Source organism: Columba livia, chromosome Z (genome assembly GCF_036013475.1).
Source record: "Columba livia isolate bColLiv1 breed racing homer chromosome Z, bColLiv1.pat.W.v2, whole genome shotgun sequence".
In the NCBI taxonomy this organism is placed as follows: Eukaryota; Metazoa; Chordata; class Aves; order Columbiformes; family Columbidae; genus Columba; species Columba livia.
In genome coordinates, this window is record NC_088642.1 from 37,797,759 (window position 1) to 37,820,787 (window position 23,029).

Consider the following 23,029-nt stretch of genomic DNA (forward strand, 5'->3'; position numbering starts at 1 on the left):
TTATCTACAGCTTCCTTTAAAAATGTGTTTTAAGACCACTTAGGTAGCAGGTATGGAATGAGCTTGTTTAGAAACAAGGTGCTTAAGACATGTTTGTGAAGTCTAGATGTTTAAAAAAATCACAGGTGATCTGAGAACAGAAGGCAAGCACAGCTGAATAATCACACAGTATCACAGTATCACAGTATGTTTGGGATTGGAAGGGACCTCAAAAGATCATCTAGTCCAATCCCCCTGCTGGAGCAGGAACGCCTAGGTGAGGTCGCACAGGAACATGTCCAGGCGGGTCTTGAAAGTCTCCAGCGAAGGAGACTCCACAACCTCCCTGGGCAGCCTGTTCCAGTGCTCTGTCACCCTCACTGAGAAGAAGTTTCTTCTCAAATTTAAGTGGAACCCCTTACCCCTTGTCCTATCATTGTTTGCCACCGAGAAGAGCCTGGCTCCATCCTCATGGCACTCACCCTTTATATATTTATAAACATTAAAAAGGTCCCCTCTTAGTCTCCTCTTCTCCAAACTAAAGAGACCCAGCTCCCTCAGCCTTTCTTCATAAGGGAGGTGCTCCACTCCCTTAATCATCTTCGTTGCCCTATGCTGGACCCTCTCCAGCAGTTCCCTGTCCTTCTTGAACTGAGGTGCCCAGAACTGGACACAATATTCCAGATATGGTCTCACCAGGGCGGAGTAGAGGGGAAGGAGGACCTCTCTTGATCTACTAGCCACCCCCCTTCTAATACACCCCAGGATGCCGTTGGCCTTCCTGGCCACAAGGGCACAGTGCTGGCTCATGGTCATCCTGCTGTCCACTAGGATCCCCAGGTCCTTTTCCCCTACACTGCTCTCTAATATGTAATTTCCCAACCTATACTGGAACCTGGGGTTGTTCCTGCCCAGATGCAGGACTCTACACTTTCCCTTGTTAAATTTCATTAGGTTATTCCCCGCCCAACTCTCCAGCCTGTCCAGGTCCCAATGGATGGCAGCACAGCCTTCTGGTGTGTCAGCCACACCTCCCAGCTTAGTGTCATCAGCAAACTTGCTGATAGTACACTCTATTCCCTCATCTAAATCCTTAATGAATATATTGAATAATATTGGCCCCAGTACTGACCCCAGAGGCACTCCACTAGATACAGGCCTCCAACTAGACTCCGCACCATTGACTACCACTCTCTGGCTTCTCTCCTTAAGCCAGTTTGCAACCCACCTCACTACTCTATTGTCTAGACCACACCTCCTCAACTTAGCTGTGAGGATGCTGTGGGAGACTGTGTCAAAGGCTTTACTGAAGTCAAGGTAGACCACATCCACCGCTCTGTCATCATCCATCCACCTTGTTACATTCTCATAAAAGGCTATGAGGTTGGTCAAGCATGACTTACCCTTGGTAAAGCCATGCTGACTGCCCCTAATAACCCTCTTATCCTTGATATGCCTTGAGATGGCACCAAGGACAAGCTGTTCCCAGGGACAGAGGTGAGTCTGACTGGTCTATAATTACCCGGGTCAAGAGAAGCAGAATGCAGAAGTGAAGACACTACCTGCTGCGATGAGCCCCTTTGTGTTGCTCTCAGCACAAGGAGGCAAATGAGATCCAAGCATTGCCTTGCATGTGCAGAACTGAGCTCTGCTGCCTTCTGAGAGGAGCAACTGAACTCCATCTTTGAATCCCATGTGCCCTGTCTTCAGCCCTAGAGCCCTAGGGCAGCTGAGGAAGAGAAGGCCTGCTCAGAGCTAAAAAGCAAGTGCTTTCACCTCTGTTTGACCATGCCATCTGAGATGGCTGCCAGCTGGAGGGCAGTGTTTCAGCAATGGTGGTTGTCAGTTTGGAAACTGCAACTAGAACAGCTGCTGTGCTTGCTTGGGGTTACAGCTGTAGGTATGTCAGTAGCATAAAGCTCTGTTTCCCAGCTGGGTCTTCCCAGCTTCTGGCAGCAGCCAGGATCCTTAAATACATTATCAGGTGGCTGCTTAAGTGTTGGGGAGACCTGAAAAAGGCAGTGTTATTCCACGCAGTGTTGCCATCTATATGGCCTCAGTGCTGGAACTAGGTGCCAAGATCTTTACATGGACTTCTTGGTTATATACAGATGTGATGCTCCAGGACTTCATCGCATCCCATGTAGTGAAAAGAGGGAAGTCACAATATGAAAACAGTGATATAACAGGACTGTTGGCTGCTGCATTTAATTTTACATCTTTCTACCATCAGAAGCTTGAAGTGCCCAAAAAAGTGGTTGTCTGTTAAAACCTGTGCAGAGAGGATTATTGGTGTTTTGCTGAACTCATTAAAAAGTGCAGGGACACAGCAGGCCTACAGCAATGTCATAAGGCCTGGAGCTGTGTACTGAATTCCTGCAGCACACACGGAACATGAAGCCTAGCAGTTATTCTATGTGCTTCCACTGGCGAACTTCTTTTTCTTCTAGCATATGTTATTGCTGAATATAGTCCCCACAGCCTCCATCACTCCTGCCACAACTCTCTCCTACATTAAATCGACGCTATCAGAAAAAAAACCAACCCCCACAGACGTCTTTGTCCCAGATCAGAGCAACAATGCCACTCTCATTCCCTTCCTGCTTGTCTTCCAAGCACATCTGGTAATAAGAAATAGAAATGTAAATGCCAGAGGAATCTGATCAGGCGCACCTAGGAACCTCGGGAAAGGCTTCCTGCCATTTGGTGGAGGAAGGACAACATTGCCTACCTAAAGGAGAAGGGCAACTGAAGTGAGATTTATTTAGAGCCTGTTGTCAATAGAAAATGCACATCTGAGTGTAAATGTTCCCCTGTGAAGACCGTGGATGCTCAGTCTTGTATTTTCCATGTTTTCTTCCTTTTCTTTCTGCTTGCTTTCTCTGCTTTGTGAGGAACCACAACAAATATAGCTTTGACATGCCCATCTTAAGCATTACAGTCAGCCTATAGCTGTCACCATTGCAGGCTCCACAGGGTCTGGGTAGATTGATATTCACGAGCTGTTTCTAACTTGGGTGCCTGACCATGGTCTGTGTCTGTGAGCCACTTCCCAGGCATGCTCACTCTGTTGGTGCTTGGGCATGAGTACTATATATAAAATTTCGGTGCATTAAGCAACATCCAGTCAGTAGTCTTTTAACATGCGAAAGAAACTCTAAACAGTTTGTAAGAAGAATGCAAATCTCCTTACTGCAGACTATATGCAATTCATTACTTATTTTGGTGAAATGCACAGAGCACCTTGCTGTGCAGGCCAGCTGCTCATTTATAAAATTGATTACGCATTCCCTAAAGCCTTCTCTAGGGAACAGGTACATTGTGTCCATCACCACCAAAAACTTCAGTATGTCTGTGACTGTAGAATAATAACAACCAAGAGTAAAAGCAAGACAGGCTATGTTCCAGTTTTTGATGTTTGCCAAATTTTGCTTGCTCAAAAAGTTTTAGGAAAATGCATTTCTGACATGTAAGTTGTTGTTAACATCACAGCAGGAGCACCCCAAGTTGTCTTGGAGAGTCAAGGCTACTTTTCTTGTGAAATAAGGTAATAATTATGCTGCTTTAATTTTTTTCCCCATAATAATCAGGTGCTTGGTTCAAGTAATAACATATTGGCTCTTTGATTCTGTTGCTTCAATATGACTTCACCATCATCTCTGTGAAGTGTAAAATTCACCTTGCTCTGCGTAAGGCACTTCCTTTCAAGTGAGAAGTTCTGGGGAAGGGGGAGATATTGCAAGCAGGCCTGAGGAGGACAGGCAGCACCTGACCTCAAGCTGATTCAGAAGCTACTGAGCTGCCTGTCTTGGGGTGCCAGGAGGTCACACTTGGCACAGGGGCATCCTCCCCCCACTGTCTGTGACTGTGGCTTTTGAGCTGGGTGTGCATATCACCTTTCTCTGATGGAAAGAAGCTGCAAGGAACATGGGAGGAGAAGGGGCCCTGGCCACCTGGCAGTGCTGCGAGCACCTCTAACACAGACTTGGCTCCCAGACCCTCTGCCAGTCAAAGATAGGACTGAATGTTGAATCGGGCTGTAAGAGATGGATGGTGTGTTTGCAGGCAACCATCAGGGTTTAAAATGCCTTATGAATTTGTGGTGATAACACTGTATGAAAGACGAGATCCAGCAGTCTATTGTTCTGTCTGTAATATTGAATAGCTGAGCATAAAACTATCTGAACATTGGCTTTTCTGCAATTCTATGGCAATTTTTTTTTCTGAAACATATCCTTAAAGAACTTTCTTCCAGGGTCAGCTCTCTTTTTTCTGGGACTGGCTGTTTGGTGTGATTGTGTTTGAGTGTGAACTGCTATGGGTTTTTTTCTGGGATCAGCTGCATCAGATTGGAGTTTGTGATCACTGTTAAGGGACAGGCTGTGCGTTGGTCCCTGGTTGGTAAGAAATTGCATTGTCCGTCACTATTTTTTTTCCAGTCTTATGAAACCACTCTTATCTCAACCCATGAGTTTCTCCCTTCCCTTTTGATTCTCTCCTCCATCTCACCTGGGGGGACCCAGGGGAGCAAGCATGGTCCTAGTTGCCACCTGGGTATAACAAAACTATAACGAAACTGCAAAAAAAAAAAAGGCTGCATGGATTTATCCATTTCCTAGTTCTAAATTAACTTAAATCTCCTATTTCACAGTGATCTTGTAATTAGAGGGTTTCCAACAATAAACAATAATCCTTGAGTGACAGACTATGGCATATGTTGTTTATGCTTTCCAGTCATCCATAGCTCCTGGCTTCTGGAACTGCTTTCAGGTGGTGTGTTTCAGCTCAGAGAAGAGTGGGACAGATTCATGGAAGGATACAGGATGCTGGACAGGAGCCACCAAGCTCCAAGTCAGCAGTGTGCAGGCTGCTGACGGCTACAGAAATCAGTTATTGAAAGGGCAGGTCGAGCCCTGCCAGGGAAAGGTCAGGTGCTGTCTCCATGCCAGTTGAGTGTTGCACACACTTTTCTGAATTAAGCCCAGCTAGGAACCCCAAAATGGGGCTCGATGCTTTCCCCAGTTCAGCAGCTACAGCTGGAATTGGGTCTGCAGAAAGGGGTGATTTACTTCGTTCACATGGACTTGGTAAAGCTTCCCATGCAGCCGTTAAGGCTGGGAAAGCCACGGTGACAGCTGCTGCACGAGGACTTTTCTCTCTATCTGCATCCCCCTGTTTTGATAACAAAAGCTTCACAAGGTCAGAGGAGGGAAGTGCTCATGTCTGGGTCTTCAAAGAGGAATTTCAGTGCTTGTGGGAGGACTGGTTAACCTTGAGGCCTGGTGAGTGTCCCAGCGATGTTTAGCATTTGTGTGTTTTACTCAATGGTTTTTTAATGTAAACTCCTCTGGGATGCTTACACTCAGAGAGAAGCTGGTGCTGCCCTTATCCCTCCACCCCCTACCTGAGGAATGATCCTACCCGTCTGCTTCTTTCAAACAGTGTGTGTGCAGCTCTTCCACAACACAGAAAAATTTCAGTTTCATGGGGCTGGAGTGCAGAAGTGTCATTGCCCTCATGACCTCCACTCTACGGCACTTCAGGTGCACTGCCTCATATTTAAAATTTCTCCTTATGCCCTGTGTTGAAAGCCTGGCAACCAGAGACTGGCATATCCTTTTGAAAGGCCAAACCTTCCAAAAAATAAAAAAAGGGGAGGGTAGAAGTCAACAACTCTGTTCCTGCCTGGATTAACTCAGCATGTTTTAGAAGACTGAACAGCTTCAAAGGTTCCTTGCCCTGTATATATTTTTTCTGAGTCTGTTGAGTCGTTACAAGAAGTAGATGATTGTGCCATACCCAGCCCCTTCCCTGCAGGCTTTTATGTCCAAGTGTAAGTGGTGGGGGTGGGAGCTGGTGAGATTAGGAGGTGTCTGTGGATAACTCCACTGTTCAGCTCTTCCAGAAAACCTTATAATTGGTTATTGTAATATTTTGAACACTTGTCAGAAAAGTGCAATTGTCCAAAGAGTCTCATGTAAATGTCTATTGAAGACTGAATCTGATGGGTTCAAAAGACAGGTGCTTAGACACTAGTTCAATGGAAATTATTTTCGGCCCTGGAATGCAAAGCAAACCTATGTTCCTGTAAAGGAAAAGTGGAGATGAAACATACTGGCTTTTACAAACAACAGCTGAAACTCTTTGTTGGAGACTATCAAAAGCATAACTTTTGTCTGTAATTTCAGCTGCTGTAGGAAAAGGCAGCTATGGCTGACAGCCTCTTCAAAGCTGGCCAACTTCTAATATCAGGGATTTTTCATAGTTTTACTTCTTAAACATTATTGCTATTAAAACAAAACAAAACAAAACAAAAAAGCATGCTAAGCTTGACAGAACTACTGAGAGGGGGAGAGCTGGCTAAAGTAGATATTGAGCAGGAATCCTATTATGTGCATCACAGCAAGAAAGCAAAATTGTCTGCAAGAAACCCTGCTAGGGCAGCTGTGTCACGGGGGACCGGCTCAGAAACTCCCCTAGTTTTAAAACCAAAAAGAGGTTTTGAGATAGTGCCTGTTGGTGCTGATCTCTGTATGCCTCAAGTGTGTGAGTCACCTGTTTGCCATGAAGTATTCAAATACCTTCTACCCTGATGTAATGGTGCTTGCTGTCCTCCCCATTTGCTGTCAGCGCCAAGTGAGGGCTTTATACTGTGGAGAGGAGGAAGGCATTGCCCTTGTCACAAGAGCTGCTCTACAAACACACCAACTTCTAAAATGAGCAAACAGGAAGTATTTCTCACCTCTCATCCTAGGCTTCGTGCTGGCTTAATTTTAATGCCACTGACACTCCCATGTGAAACAGGTGGCAACTTCTGAGTCTTGGCAACTTTGTTCCCAAATGTCTACAGCTGGGGAGAAATGCTGAGGGGTCCACATGTGGAGACCCAGCCTTCAACCCCAAATCAGGGCAGGTTTTATAAGGGAAAGGCCAGGAGCTGGCTAGTGGGTGATGCTGGACCATGCATGTGGCAATAGGAGAGAGAAGGCATGTCCTAGGGTCTTCTTTGGATAGGGCTTACTGGGGAGGTGTCCTTTGAAGACATCCACGGGTTAGTCTAGAAGGTAAGAATGAGAAATACACAGATGTGTCTCAGAAGCACTGAGAGAGCCTGAAAATGAAAACCTAGATGGCTTACTGTACCTACACCAGTGGAAAATCTGCATGCAGTAGACTGAGTGAGGTCAGAGGCAGTGACTAAACCTGAAAGCTTGGATTTATATAGAAAACAGCTTACTTCTGCTTCAAATGCAAAACCATCCACTGAGGCTTCTAAGTGAGGGAGCAGTTTGGTTTCAGTCCCTGTGTCAAGTAAAATTTAATCTTTCCATATAATTTATACTAGAAACAAGCCATATATGGGTAAAAACTTGGAATTGCATTACATATGTCACTTTCTGATTGACTTTTTTGCACCTGCTTTTGTGCAAATAGGCCCATTTTTGTGCTATGCAGCTGATTAAGAGATTGACTTTCTGTCTTCCCCAGACTTCAGATGGACTTGACCACCCCTGGTAAACCAGGTCCCCCTGCGTCAAGTTCATCTGAAGTCTGGGGAAAGACAGAAAGTCAAAGTATCTCTCAATAAATCAGCTGCATAGAACAAAAATGACCCCTAGTCAGATCCAGACATTAGAGGCATGACTGTCTGGGTCCATAACTATGAGTGAAATGGAAACTACCTACCTCCTCCATATATATACATGTGTATATATAGATTATGTATATATAGAGAATGTATGTATATATATGTATGTATATATAGTGTGTATATATATGTATTTATAGATATACACATATATATATTCTATATATTTTACATATATATAGAATATATATAGCTAGATCTATGTCACTGCATTTTTTTTCATTTTGAAGTCAGGGTTGTAGAGTATTGGAAAGGATTTATTGAATCCTCAGGGCTGTAAGTTTAGATGAGCAAGGGTATTTAGGAGTCAAAATTTCTATGTAGGGGCTCAGTATGTATTGGTCTAACTTTACAGTGGCTGTGACTTCTATGTGGTAGTGTTAAAAGGATGGGTTTTCATAGCTGCTGACAGCACAGACTAAATTTTAGCAATTAGATTACCCTGCTTATCCTTTTGTATGCCTTCTCTTTAGTGAATTAGACTTAGCAATGCAAGCCTGTAAGAGGTGAAACAGAATATTTGAATACACTCAAGCCGTTGCTAATGCAATCTCATTTCTCCTTCAGCTGTCAGAGAACTAATACATCATTAGTTGAAAACGTGTGTCAAAGATGCATGCTTCTTTCCATTACGGTGTGGTCAAATGCCAGTCTGTTCTTCTGAAGATTCGAACCTAGCTAGTAGTTTGATTTTATTCTTTCCTGGCTCATGTTTGCAGAATATTAGGTCATTGAAATCTACACAAGCTTAGTTATTAGAAAATTAGAGCACAGTGTCTCACTATTCTGTATTCTAAACGCAGAGCTATTTCTTCAGTCCAGATGCATTTTCGCAGACGGTTTAGCAGCAGTGCTTTTTTAGTGTAGGAGACTTGCAAGGAACTGAGGGGGATGGAGGATGAGATGAATACTGATGAACCTGCATTAAAGAGCTCAATGCATTGCAGGGTTAGTGGTGCCTGCATGTGTCACTGACTTGTGTTTTCTCCATGGTTATCTGTTTCACATCCTCTGAGGTGAAACATGCACAGTTACAATTCACTCCATATCAGTGATGTCACTGTATGTTTGCATTTCTTATAACAGGACTTGAAAGAAGACTGAAATCTAGCTGCAGAGTAGCCTCAGTGAACATGTGTGAGGGAGATCACACAGGCCTTCAAACCATTTTCATATCAGAAACTTCTAATTCTGGCACTGCTGAAACTTCATACTCAGTGATGTATGATGATCCTTGGGGTCCATGCTGAGCAAGTGTGACTTATAGCAGGTTTCCTTAGACCTATTTTGTTTGCTGGGGGGTAGATCCTCCAAACATCTTAAATACAGGAATACTTTCTTTCGAGCCCTTTACCTTCCTTGGCCTGAGTTAAGCTCCTGGAGTGTGGAACCAAAGGAGACTTAGGGACTCAGGAGCAACATTCATGGAAGTCAGCAGACACAGTGGGCCACCAAATGGAATATGCTGGAAAGGAAAAAATCCATTACTGTTCTTCCACTATCTCTCCAAATCCCTTGCATCAGGCTGAAGGCAGGCACATACTTCTGCTCAGATTCCTCAGCTGTGAGACTTTTCTGTGTCTCTGAGCAAGATTAATGTCTCTCCCTCATATAACAAAAAGAGTGTTTCTGCCAAACTTCAGTGGAGGTTTTGTACTTGAGTATCAAAACATCTTTGTACATGCAGTATTTGCATCACTTGCAGAGAAAAATAACTGATCTAGCATGCAAACGTTGGGTGATTAGAGAAAACTGGATGGCTGCAAGCACTGCTATCCAGTATCAACACTTCTTTGTCCAAATGACTTCTGTGTGGAGTTTCACCAGTTGTGCAGTACCTGCAAGGTTAGGGCTCAAAAACCAGCTAGGCAGGAAAAGTCCCAAGTGGAAAACTTGAATTGAGATATGAAATGAGGTGTTATGGTTGTGGTGTGTGTTCTCCTGCATGGGACCGCTTCACTAATGCAGCAGACTGTTAGGTTTGCTAGGGCAAGATGTGCCTGAGTGGTTTAATGGTGCGTTTTAAGAATAGGGGGACGCTATGATCTGCCATTTAAAGGCATCCTTAGGTACTTCATGTCCTTTAAGATCTTCTGAGAAAACTTATCAATCAATTTAATCTTTTAAACTCTATGTCCTTTAAATCTACTCTGAACTGTAATCTACTCTGATCACCTCAAAGACTTCTTTCTTTACCCTCATTCCCAATTAATTCCTGTGACACTTCAAATGTGGAAAGTTGATGACCCTGTGCTGCTTAATGTTTGGCAGTGGCAAGTTTTCAAACAACATGTTTTTACTGTTTGGAGGCCAGGCATCACTGTGCAAAACAGATTTATTTGTAGTAACCTTTTCTAAAATTATCCTGCTAATAAATTAGTCTCTCAGCAGAATTGTACCACAGCTACATGCAAGCCCATGCTGGGTTGTCCTCTGTTTTAACACATACTGGTAAATTCAAGGGATGACCTTTGGACCTACACCTCTCCCATCCACAATTATTGGGAGATGGTGGCAAAAACTACCTCAAAGGGTTTACAAGAACAAGTGATAGTACTTAATTTAAAAAAACACCAATCCAAAACCTAGGTACCTCAGTCCCACATATTAATCAGTGCCATATATCTGCTTCTTTGCTAGCTCCTTCAGTCAGGTACCAAGTCTTGCAAATGGCAGAGCTGTGCCAGCACACAGTGTGCTTAGTAACCCTGTATAAGGGTGCAGGTAACAAAAACCTGTCTTTCCACCCACTGTTGGATGTTGAAACAAAAGTGCATCTGCAGGGAGCATCAGGAAGTAAAAGTAGTTCTTTCAGTGGGGTGTTCAGACTTAACATTAGCCATGAGACTGCAAAAGATTTGTTTAAAATTTTTAAGGCATAATAATACTGATTTTTTTACCTCAGCCATAATTTTGGTATCCCAGTCTTTATCTTAAGAAGGAATTATGGAAATCAAAGCAATTGTATCAAAGTATGGTGAGAATGGCAATTGTTATGGAGATTTGTTTTATTCAAAGTAAAGCATAAAATAGCTTTAGACAATCTGCTTCAAAATGCAACCTGTATTTAGAATGTAACATTTTTTAATATGTAAAAGGAACCGAGCACTAGATCATATAAAAGTAACAGGTATGCCCTTAGATTGCTGCATTGTTCTTAACCAGAAATGCTTGTAGATTTTGCTTTTCTGTTGGAGCATAGAATATGCAGATACATACAGAATATGTCTAGCTTCTTTACACAGTTCAATATGTGGTGTAACATCCTGCAAACTGCAGAGCTCCAGCCCTCAAATTCTCAGCCTGTTTCAACATCCTTTCCCTTCTGCCCACTCATTCTTTCAATACCTTCTGATATACAAAAGGTAAACAAAAGTGACAGACAAACTGTGAGTGAGGATCACACAGATACTAACTCCAGAAATTGCTGAAAAAATTCAAACAAAATAGAATTTTTTTTCTCTTTGTGAAATAGAATACTTTGAATTGTAGCTGTTCCCAAGAGCAATGCTACTATAGTTTGTCTTTTGCTTGATTACAGAAGCAAGTGAATAAACACAACCTGTAAATACCAAATAAAATGAGACAGCTTGATACAGATATTTTACATTTATTGGAAGAGTACAGTAAAAAGGGGACTGCAGACTCCTTAGTGGTAACTGGTCCATAGGAAAAGACAAAGGACTATTAAAAAATGGTCTGCAGTTTACAAGAATACTGAAATTCTGTTTTGTAACAGCCTAGGAAAATAAAAAGTTAGCTAGAGATCAGAAGTGTAACTTTAAAGTGTATAAAAAAATTGGCAAATAAATAAAGTTAAATTGCAGATCTATTTAAAATTATAAAGGACAGACAACTGGCAACTGTATTACATAGTTATCATTTTCAGACTTGCTTAAAAGCCAGATAAACACACAAATGTTGTTTCTTTTTTTTTTTTTTTTTTTTTTTTACATGTGTACTTTCGGGAAGAAGCACCCATTTCCAGTGTTATGTATTATCAATCTGTTTCACAAATAAATTATTTTTAAACAACAAAGACTATAAAAGGTGCTTTACCTGATATTAAACTTGCTGGTGCATACTTTGGCACAAAACTGAACAGAAATCCAAACATTTTGCAAATGGTATGTGTGCCCCGCTCAAGGTTATTACTGGCAAAAGCCTTGCATGTGCTAGTGAACAAACCTTCCCTCTTTCCCCAACACTCCTCCATCTTCAGCTGCTTACAATCATACAAAAGTAAAGTAACACACGCAACTGAAAAAACAGCAGTCCTACAAATTTTAGTCCAAGTTCAATCTCTGGAAGTCATTTGAATGTGCATATGACTACATAGTCCTCTAACAGAAGGGACAACACGGGTGTTTATTGCTGGCTTTCACTCCTCAAAATTCCTTTGTAGGAGTCTGCCTCCTCTTCGTGTCCCACATTATGAACCTATGTAACCAATTTTTTCCTGTTATATTTTTTTTAGAATTTTAGTGAAAATTAGGTGGGAAGCTTGGTGGAAAAAACAAGTTAATTTGTCAATTACAGATAATAATACAATCGACAGCGGAAACAGATATGTTTCTTCTAGTTGTTCCATCTATTGAAGACTTTGAATCTGTAACAATGCCAAGCAGGAGTGGAATGAAGGAAAATAAATGCAGATTAAAAATAATAATAAAAAAAAAAAAACATAATGCAGAGAATCCCCATTGAATAACACATTCTGCACTTCGTGATAAAGAAAAAAATGTCACTATTTCTCCCTAAGCAGTACAGCTTCAGGTAACTTTTAGGAATCAGCCACACTCAAAGATATGGCAAACTTCCAGTCTCCGGTAGGTTTATTAGTGACTCATAGTGAGTGTAGGTGTAGTATAAAGAGGGCCCATGTAGACTGTAAGACCTTCTCTATGGCATCTTGGCTGCATCCATGCTACATACCAGAATCGCTGACAGCACCTGAATTGGCTACTTGAACTCAGCAGTTCCCTTCCATGATAAGCTAAGAGGAAGGAAGGAGCAGTTCTACCTTCCTGATGAGTTCAAGTCAAATACAAATATTACTATTGCAGAGAGATCTTGAGCAAGGAATATACTGCTGTTCAAAGTGCACAACAGATTTTAACTAAAACAACTGCTTTAGTGATATCTAAACTGCATTAAGCTGTATCAACTCAGACACCTAGTGAAAGATCAGTTCCTTGTAGACTTTTACTGACTTAGCAATGCTCATCTTCTGAAGTTGCAAGTCTCGGCACTTCATGGTGGTGGCGGGGGTTATAATTAACAGTACAAGTAAATGTTATGTGATGTACAGAAGGCAAATTTCTAAAAGCAAAATGGATGACAATAATGAAAATTAATACTATCTGGAAAGTTGTGTTTTTGAACTATGTGAAAGGGCGCCATCTATGGTACATGGAGCAATCAGAATTAGGAAGATGCAACAGGCCAGAGTACTACAGCAGAGCTCAGCTAGAACTGTAAGGTTACTGCAGCCCTTATTAAAGAGCAGAAATATTCTGTAAAACTGAAGCAGAAGATCAGAGTAGCTTACATATCCAAGGATGATGTATTACCACTGCATTTAACAATTACGGAATTCTTTATATGTTGAGAAAGACAGAATTGACTATACAAAGGCAATAAAAGGGTTTTTTCTTTTTTTAATGGTGGAAGATTCTAGCTCATACTTTCAACATAAGTAATCTAAAAGGAATCGCTGATCAATGTATTTATTTTTTTTTAAGCATAATTGCCTTAAATTAATGAAGAGTTTCAATGGATAAGCATGAGCTGTCTCTCTAACCATACTCAGAAAACATAATTTGTTATCTATAAACAATTGTAGTTCTAAAACTATATGTTAGTTCCAAACAGTAGCAGTTTAGGAACACTTTCTTCCAAGCCTTCTTTGCTATTAGCAATGTGAGTTCTATGTCATCATACCGGTTCACAGGTCCTATTTACCTACTAACACAAAGCCAGTCATTGCGAGTTTTATCTACAAAACATTCAGTTCTGGGAGGACCGAGGAAGAAAGAATGTGTTTCATGGCTCTTCTATGTTTTCACTTTATGACCTCAGTCAACTATATTTGAGGCCCCTTTTCATCAATTTTCTTGTAAGTTTTTGATTCAGAGAAGGCATATGTTATCTCAGATCTGTAACTGGACTACTCCCTCATACATCTGAAACAGATGCCAAATAACCATGCATGTAGCCAGCAATCTAAATAGTCCTTCATCTCACACAAAAACAACCTCCAAACCATCTGAAAATTCTAATTTAAGTTCTGCCTATATGATGTCTGAGAAAAAGGTGTTCTCAAACAGCTAATAATGTACAACTTCCTGAAAATGAAACAAGTCCGTTTTAACACCCAGTTTCCACACCTGGACGTACACTTCGGTTAGAATTTTAGGTCAAAGAGACACAGGGACATAACGGACACACAGGGGTAACTTATGGTTATTGGTGGAGGTATCATTCCCCTAGAGAGAACAGTAAATAAATCTCTGAACCATCCTGTTTTATGGATTAGTAGTAAGGCTGAAATACAGAAATTAGTTTTGCTTATTTGACAGAGTACCAAAAACAAACTGGCTTCTAGAGTCAAGGGTGTGAAATTTTGGGGGATTAGCTGCTCATTTAAAGACAATATGTAGCCTCTAGCTCCTGTTATATATGGTGCTTATTATAATGAACAACAAGACCCAGATAACTGAATGTGGAAGTTAAGGAAAATGTGTGAGTTACCAGGCAGAACTTGCTGTACTTTTCAATGAGAGAGTCTTCCCTTCCTTGGTCTGACAGTAAAGTTGGTTGTTAATAATGCATTAATACACAAAGCTGAAAAGTATGTAAGAACTGGAAATCACAGGTGCATTGTCAGCTTTACGAAAGAATCTGTAGCAATACTTGAAAAACTGTTCAGAATGTGACAAGTAAAAGGATTCTTCTGTTTAAACTTGGAGGTTTCAGTTTGCTTGTTTGTTTTGATTCATTTTTTTTTAGAAAGGAAAGCTATCTTAGGGGAATTCTAGTACAAGATTACAAAAAACATGCTTTACTGAAGTTACTCTTAAAGAAGCTTGATAAGTTTCTGAGACTGATGCATTTTCTTCTAAGTTGCTACTGATGATTGTTTAAGCACTTCTATTCTCACAGTAAACTGGCAGAAGAAAACCAGAAGAAGACATCACTCTTAAAAACTCATGGTTGTCTGGAACTTCAGGAATACTGGACTTGGCCTTTATTTTCTAATTACTAATTGAAGTCCCATATTCCTGAAAGTGATGGACTGCATGAATATGATTCTAAGAAGAAAAAAATATGTACCTTGGTTGGCAGTAGAGGAATTATTCCCTTCATACTATTCCTTCCACATACCCTGACTTGCCTAGCAAGAGTACTTAAGAAAAAAAAAATTGGTAGACTCTTAATAGCAAGCTATTTTATGCTCAGTCATAAAGATGTCACAAATCCAAATGCACTGGCATAACAAACATTTCTATTGCCTACAAACGGGACAGCTATTATAGAGAGTGGATTATCTCAATTAGCCTGCTTCTTTTTATTCCATACTTAGAATGAGTTACCATGACTTGTGACAACCAGCCATTTTCAGAACTACTGCTCTTGAATACCATCTTTGATGACACTGTTTACACACTAACTCGTCTCTTCGAAGACTTCACTGTTTCAAGTGCATCAGTGGCACTGCCCTTTAGAGGAGATGACAGCAAGAATAATGGAAACAGGATTAGTAGTTAATTACTATTGTTAATATCCATGCAGCAGCACACCTGGGAAGGGGGGAGATAATTTTTAAATGCTTTTGAGAGTTGGTTACGCTGTCACTTCAGGAAAGTGGTTTTATTTTTCTTCAGTATCTCTACAATGGGTGCAAAAGGCATAAAAAAATAGTTATAAGAGATAACAAATGGATAACTTCAAAGTCAGTTTTAGTGAGGTACAGTAAGCTTTAGTGATGCGCTTGTAGGATATGTGTAAGTGTAAAAGCTGGTCAAAGACGTGGATGAAAAAACATTCAAGATTAATAACTTAATATTTCCTTACCCAGTTTTCTGTTTCTCTTCAATAAGATCAGGCTTACTTTATAAATTGCAGTTCTTACTGATATCTGTCTGGTGATGCATGTTCCAATAACCACTTCCAATAAAAATACTAGGCAACTGTACAAAAAGGCAGATTTTTGTTATGAAGAAATGAAATATAACTGTAGTTGCTAATTGAAAAAGTAGTTCATTGATTCAATCAGAAACTCAGAAGAACATTTCCAAGAAAATGTCTTGGGATGCTGACTTTACAAGATCAAAGTCTGCTGAAGAAAGGTTTGTTTTCAGACAAAACTATTTTACTTTCCATAACATTGAGATGCTTAGGAATCCTCATTATTTCACTGATGACTGACTATGAAGCTAACGTGTACTTCATTTTTACTGAAAACAAATTAAGGATGCATTTATTGCACTTAAAACAATCTTCTTTAAAATGATGAATGCAATTCCTTGGAAAAATAAGAAAAAAACTGATAAGCTGTTGAATTCCATCTCTTGTAAGAGGCTGAGGTATTTACAGTATTCAGAGTTTCTCCTATTCAACAGCGTAAAAAATTCAGGCTCCCCCTGGTTGAGACAGTGCCAGTGTAATAACCTACATGAAACACTACACTTGCAAAAGAGTCTAGTTCTTAACTTTTTTTTAAGTTCTCTAGGATAAACACAGTATATAAGCCAAATGACTAGTATCTGGATCTGGCTAACTTACAAATAATGCAAGATGAAGTCATCAAAAGTCCACAGACAGCAGACATGGTGGCTTTGGTTCTTTCTTTTAAATTTCATTGTGTGACAGTTTTGTTTGTGAATTCCCCTGTGAGAAGTTTACAAACATTTAAAAACAGTATCTATAGGTATGAATTCCATTTTCTAAATTGTGTAATTGCAATAACTACAAGGGAGAGATGATGAACAAGTTCTGCCACAAACTGCCAAATTAATGAAAAGAAAACAGTTTAAATAATTGAAGTGACATGCACCTGTGTTTAAATTTATTCTGTAACTATAAACTCATTCTGGTATTCTCCCAAAGAGTTATTATTTTTTAACTGAACTGATGCCTACTTCAGAAATAATAATAAATTTTATTGCTGCTGTAGAAATTCCATGTTTTAAAAAGTCTTTAAATTTAAACAGAAGTGTGATATGAATTACAAATGTTAAATATTTCAGAACATATGAGTACAATTTTTATCTTTATGTCAGAGTCATGATGGTGACTGGTTAATTTAAGACAAATAAAACAGTATTGTATTTTATAAAAATAAACCAGTATTTCTTTACTGTCAGTAAGGCATATAGCAAAGAAAAAGTTCATCCCTTTCATAGAAGAAGAATACGAACTCTCCAGAGAAGCTATGAATGGTGACAGAGGAGACACCATTATCCTTACTTGCAGACTTCAGTGATGGATACATAAGGAGCTACATTTGTATGAATCCTGGATTTTTCCAAATGATTGTGGAACATTCCTTAAACCTTAGTACACCTGTATTTGCATTAGCATACTAACAAATTAAGGCACAAACTTTGTGTACTACTTAAAAGCATACAAATAACAAGAATGTTTCCCATTGCTCTTGAAAAACGTCTTTGGGCTACTTGGAAGTACAGAACTAAGTAAAAATATGCAGTATGCTTATAAGGAAGTTGAACTTCATGCCACCAAGTTTTCCAAGCACTATACATTCATAGGTATGTATATGCTTCCTTAGCTCCAAGAAAAAAAACCGCTTAAGAAATGCAAGAAGCACACTCACCATTCCTTATACTTGGATACTGACAGTTTCACCTCAAATGCAGGTGATGTGCTCCAGCACCATCATTCATTGTTTTACTTGGACACTAACTGAAACGTAACAAACTCTTCTAGACTACATGTATTTTGGTCATACATATCCCCTTCACATTACCACTCAGTACTACTATAAACACACTTCAGAGAGCAAAAATGTTGTAGACAATAGAAAAGTTACCTGAACAGACATAAAAACATAATGTAGCCACTGACTTCACTACATGTCAATCCCACTGTAACAATAAAATATAGGGCTAATTAACATTTCAGATGCTGTGCTACATACAGTCCCTGTTTCTTACTTGCATTAGCAGCAACTGACATCCTTTGATCTGAAAAAATTTAGTTAATTCTTAGAAAAACTTAAAGCACCTTAACTCTGGAACTCAGATCAGGATACTCTAACTTGTTCCTATTTCTGTGTTTGGCCCCAGAAAATAATTCCAGCTGCAAAGAGGACCCAGAGTAATAAACTGCCTTCCCTCCTACCCCGCCTCCCCTATTTAGTAAGTTTTCATTCTTTCTGGCAGGATTTATATATATATATATGCATCTACACAAGGTTTTTCTTCCTGGTGGACTTTAAAACTTTCTTGCCCCCAGTCTTTTGAAATCTGATTGCAATGATTTATAAAAGTTAGTATGTTAGTTTTTCTATTCTGCCTTTTTCAGCTGATCAGAGGCTTTAAAAAACCCACTTATTTATTTTGGTTTCTTCAAAAATTTCCTTATGCCATACCAAAATAGTATTTTCCTTTGGATGCTATGCATGGAATGTAATTTTTATTATCATAAACTTTCGTAGGCTCCAGCTGCATTCTGAGAATTATTTCCAATTTAACAAACAAAATAAGGTTCAAAAGCATATATAACAGTTCACATTCTTTAACTCCTCTAAGATCAATGATATTCATTACCTGCTGTTAGTAATCCTTTTTATGTTGGCCTACCTCTTTTACAAATTCTTTGGAAGGCAGATGTTTTGTAGTATTCCTTATCATGTGTAGTCAAGACTTGATATTGTATATTTTGTTTCTTAAATAAACATAAGTCACTGTAAAAGAGATACATTACTGAACTCTGAAGGCTTTGTAGGAAGAAAAGGTGTGGCTTAAGTGAACCACATCAAAAGCCAGAAGTATTTACTACAGTATGGTAAGAAATCCACAAGTAACTCAATTTTCTATGAAAGGAAATTCTGGAATTCACTGTACAGTAAGCACATTTGCATCCAGAATCTAACTGACCTTCATCCTTAATATGAAGTATCACTTAAAAATACCAGTTGCAGAAAGAATTTAAAAAATATATAAATTTCTAGTTGAAATACTTGTCAAAACTGTCTTCATTTTTAAGGCCAACATGTATGACAGTCATCACATCAGAGTGCTGCTGGTGTTGACATACAGGACAGGGATAGCGGAGTGAGAACACAGCTTAAAATAGAAAACCTCTGAAAAATGTCACTAGCAGTTACTTGCTGTAAAACAGATAGAAGCCACAGTTCCTTAAATCTATAGTATGTGCTTTCCTATTTACATGTAACCTAAATGACAGTATTACTGTGACTGGATATATAGCATTTCGCAGTATATGTCTTTAATGGAGGTGTAGACATCATTCAAAATGCTACACATGTATATAAAAAATCCCCTTAATTTCAAAGTAATCCTAGAAGAATATTGCAAATAATGTTGTATAAAAGCATAGTGTGTGAGGGGAAAAGATTACTTCACTGGAAAGTAAAGTCCCACACATTGAGTTTGGCACTTGTTTATCACTATGTCACTTTCTTTTTGATTGAAGACAGCTCTTTCTGAATCTCATTGAATTTTGGCCGGTTTTCTGGTTTGTAGTCCCAGCACCTCTGCATTATTTTATATATTTCTTCTGGACATTTTTGCGGTGCTGACATTCGGTAGCCTGGCACACAATAAAAACAGGAGATAATGTTTAGCATTGAAAACTGATGCACATTGACAAATCTAAAAAAGAAATAAGCAGAGTTCAAAGTCATTGCATTAAAAAGATCTTCAAGATAATACAAGGAAAGTCTTCAACATATAATCTATACAAGATAGATAGTTATTAAGCAATCAAAGCTCTGGTACCAATGACAGTTAAGCTGGGAATGGTAATTTTTCAGTATTCTCATCCCTAAGGGCAGCAACCTGCATAGATTAATTTCCTGTATCTTGGGAAGGAGCTACCCCCTACGTTTTAATTGTGTTCCATTTCCCCACACCACTGAGGAAATCAATAATAAACATTAAGATGGGAGTTGGGCAAAAATGCCAGGAGGACTGCATGGATGAACAAGGAGCTCCTGGACAAATTCAAACACTAAAACAAGCAATGCGGGAGGGATAAAGGAACACTGTCTGAGCATCCAAGGATGAAGTTAGGAAAAGTAAAGCCCAAATGGAATTGAGTCTGGCCAGGGATGTAAAAGATAACAAGAAAGGCTTCTCTAAGTACAGAGGTAACAAAAGAAAGGCTGGGAGAATGTGTGCCCACTGCTGAATGAGGTAGGGCACCTGGTGAAGCAGGACAAAACAAAGGCTGAGGTACTGACTGCCTTCTTCAATTAAGCCTTTAACAGTAATACTGGCCTTCAGAAATCCTGTGTTGAAGAGACCAGGGAGAAAATCTGGAGCAAGGAAGATGAATGCTTGGTGGAATGCTTGGATCTGGCCAGGGAATATTTAAGTAATCTGGACTTCCATTTGCCCTGATGGAATGAACCCAGGAGTGCTGAGGGAATTGTCTTGATGTCACTTGTGAGGCCACTCTCAATCTTTCATCCATCACAGTAAGTGAGAGAAGTGCCTGAGAACTGGAGTAAACGTCATTCCTGTCTTCAGGGAGGACACAAGGAACTGCAGGCTGGTCAGCTTTGCCTTAATCCCCAGGAAGGTGATGGAACAGCTAATCCTGGAAACCATTTCCAGGCACATGAAGGACAAGAAAGTTCATCAGGAGTAGTCTTTACTAAGGGCGAGTCATGCTTGACAAACCTGATTGCTTTCTACAATGAAATGACTGGCTTGGTAGATCGAAGGACTTCAGTAAGGCTTTCAACACTGTCTCCCTCATGAAGAAGCTGTTAAAGTGTGGGCTGGATGAGCAGACAGTGAGGTGGATTGAGAGATGCCTGAACAGCAAGTCTCAGAGGGAGGGATAAGTGGCATAAAGTCTTAGCTGGAGGCCAGTAACTACTGGTGTACCCTTTGGGTCAATACTGGGTTCAGTCCTGTTGAACATTTTCATTAATGAGCTGGCTGATGGGGCAGAGTGCACCCTCAGCAAGTTTGCTGACAACACCAAACTGGGAGGAGGAGATGACAAGCCAGAGAGAGGGTTGTGCTGCCATCCAGTGGGACCTGATCAGGCTGGAGAAACGGGCCAAAAGGAACTTCATGCCGTTCAACAAAGACAAGTGCAAAGTTCTGTATCTGGGGAGGAACAACCCCAGGCACCATTAGATGTGCTGGGGTCTGTCTGGATGGGAAGCAGCTTGGCAGAAAAGGGCCCGGGGGATCCTGGTGTACACCAAACATGCACCAGCAATGTGTCCTTGCTGCAAGGAAGGAGAATGGTGTCTGGGGCTACAACTGAAGTGTTACCAGCAGATCAAGGGATATGATCCTTCCTCTCTACTCAGCACTGGTGGGGCTACACCTCTAGTATTGCATCCACTGCTGGGCTCCCCAGTACAAGAGAGACATGGACACAGTGGAGAGAGTACAGCAAAGGACCTTGAAGATTAAAAAGGAGCTGAAGCACCTCTCCTATGAGGAACAGCTGAGAGAGATGGGACTGTTCATCCTGGAGAAGGCTCAGGGGGACCTTACTGGGTGCAAAGAAGACAGAGCCAGGCTCTTTTCAGTGGTGCCCAGCGACAGGACCAGAGGCAATGGGCACACACAGGAGGTTCTTCCTGAACTTCAGGAAACAACTCTTTTCCTGTGAGGATGACCAATCCCTGGCACAGGTTGCCCAGAGAGGTGATGGAATCTCCATCATTGGTGATATGCAAAAGCTGTTTGGGAATGGTTCTGGGCAACTATCTCTAGATGGCCCTGCTTGAGCAGGGGAGGTTGGACCAGATGACATCCAGAGGTCCCTGCAGACCTCAGCCAGTCTGTAACTCTGTGATTCTATGAACTGTTTATCACATGTAGCAGTCTGAGTTAATGACAGGCAGTGGACAGCAAAGTGAGTTGGCACATAGGTCTCTATACCCAAATGCAGCTCTGTGACTCCAGAGTTACTGCACAGGTCTCTGCATCTCTCTTTGTAAAGCAGAGTATAAATGACACTGGCCTCATACAACAGGTAAAGATGAGAAATATTTTCCTTTGTTCTATTGAATGCATCTGGTCTATGTGCTGGATTAACACATGCAACTTCAAAGGAGAACAGCTGTGCTCTAGGACACTTATAGACAAGAAAATACAAAACTATATAAAACTCCTTTCCTTCACAAAGTTTCCCCTAGAAACTAGTTTTTCAAAACAGTGACTAATTTTTGTCCTTACAGTGAAGTGATTCTTTATAGTTATGTAGAATTGAAATTATCCTGATTTAAAGCAAGCATTTAAGTGACTAAATTCACTGAAGGCTCTTACTGATTTTGTAACTGAGATTATAAGATCGGGAAGAGAATCCAGAGAGTCTTAGCTGACTATCCTAAGAGAAGAGCCACTATATACTGAAAACCAACAGAACAGGCTGACAAAATGACAATTCTGCTAAAAAAATGAAAAATAATTGCTGATTAGCCAAGAAGACTATTTTCCACACAATATGAAGAGCTGAAAAAGTATAAACATTCTACTAAATGTTTGGATTTTATAAATTTCAAGAGATTAGTATTCTCAGTGATTCAAAACAGACTCTCAGTACTTAGACAGTTAGACTTGTTTTTACAAACACTCTTCTGCTTTGGAAAATATTGGACTTTTTGATTTGGCCTTTTAAGGAGGAAACCTTGATGGTCATCTACCGTGCTTATAGCAAACACTGACAATCTGTATAAATCAGCAAACGAATTGGGATTTTTTAGAAAATCATTTAGCAGTTTTACTACCTTAGAACCTCTTCATGAATTACACAGCAGCACTATGTAGAGGAAGAACAGTTCTAAAATGCCACTAAAGATGATGAAAATAAATCAAAGTCCTGAAATCCTGCACACAGTTACTTTCTACTTCAAATAAAAGCCTTTTGATTATTTTGTAAAAGAGAAATGTGGCTTTCAATGCTCAAATACCTTACCATTCTCCACCATAATTGCTAAAATGTTGTCTGAAATGGTTTAATATTGAAGACAGAGTGATACAGATTTTTTTTTCTTTTGGCAGTTTAGAATATTTATACCTGCATTAGCATAATCTTAAATAATGCATTCTGGTCAAGCCTCTGCTTTGTACAGCAGTAAAACCCTTCTCTCTGTCTCACCTTTTAGTTCCACAACAACAAAAGTCAGCGTGCTATAAGTCTTCTGTCCTTTAAATCACTTGT

The 23,029-nt window shown here is 40.1% G+C and overlaps 1 protein-coding gene across 4 annotated transcripts in view; it reads right to left on the reverse strand.

Annotated features, from left to right (window-relative positions):
* Window positions 1-11,221: 11,221 nt before the first annotated feature.
* Window positions 11,222-23,029, reverse strand: part of FER (FER tyrosine kinase) — a 167,453-nt gene continuing 155,645 nt past the window's right edge. For all 4 annotated transcript variants that reach the window (XR_010469109.1, XM_065046652.1, XM_021292553.2 and 1 more), the window contains exon 20: window positions 11,222-19,426. Coding sequence is in view for 3 of the 4 variants with exons in the window: in XM_065046652.1 (XP_064902724.1) it covers window positions 19,284-19,426 (143 nt within the window). In the remaining variant the exon portion in view is untranslated. The remainder of the gene's footprint in view (window positions 19,427-23,029) is intronic.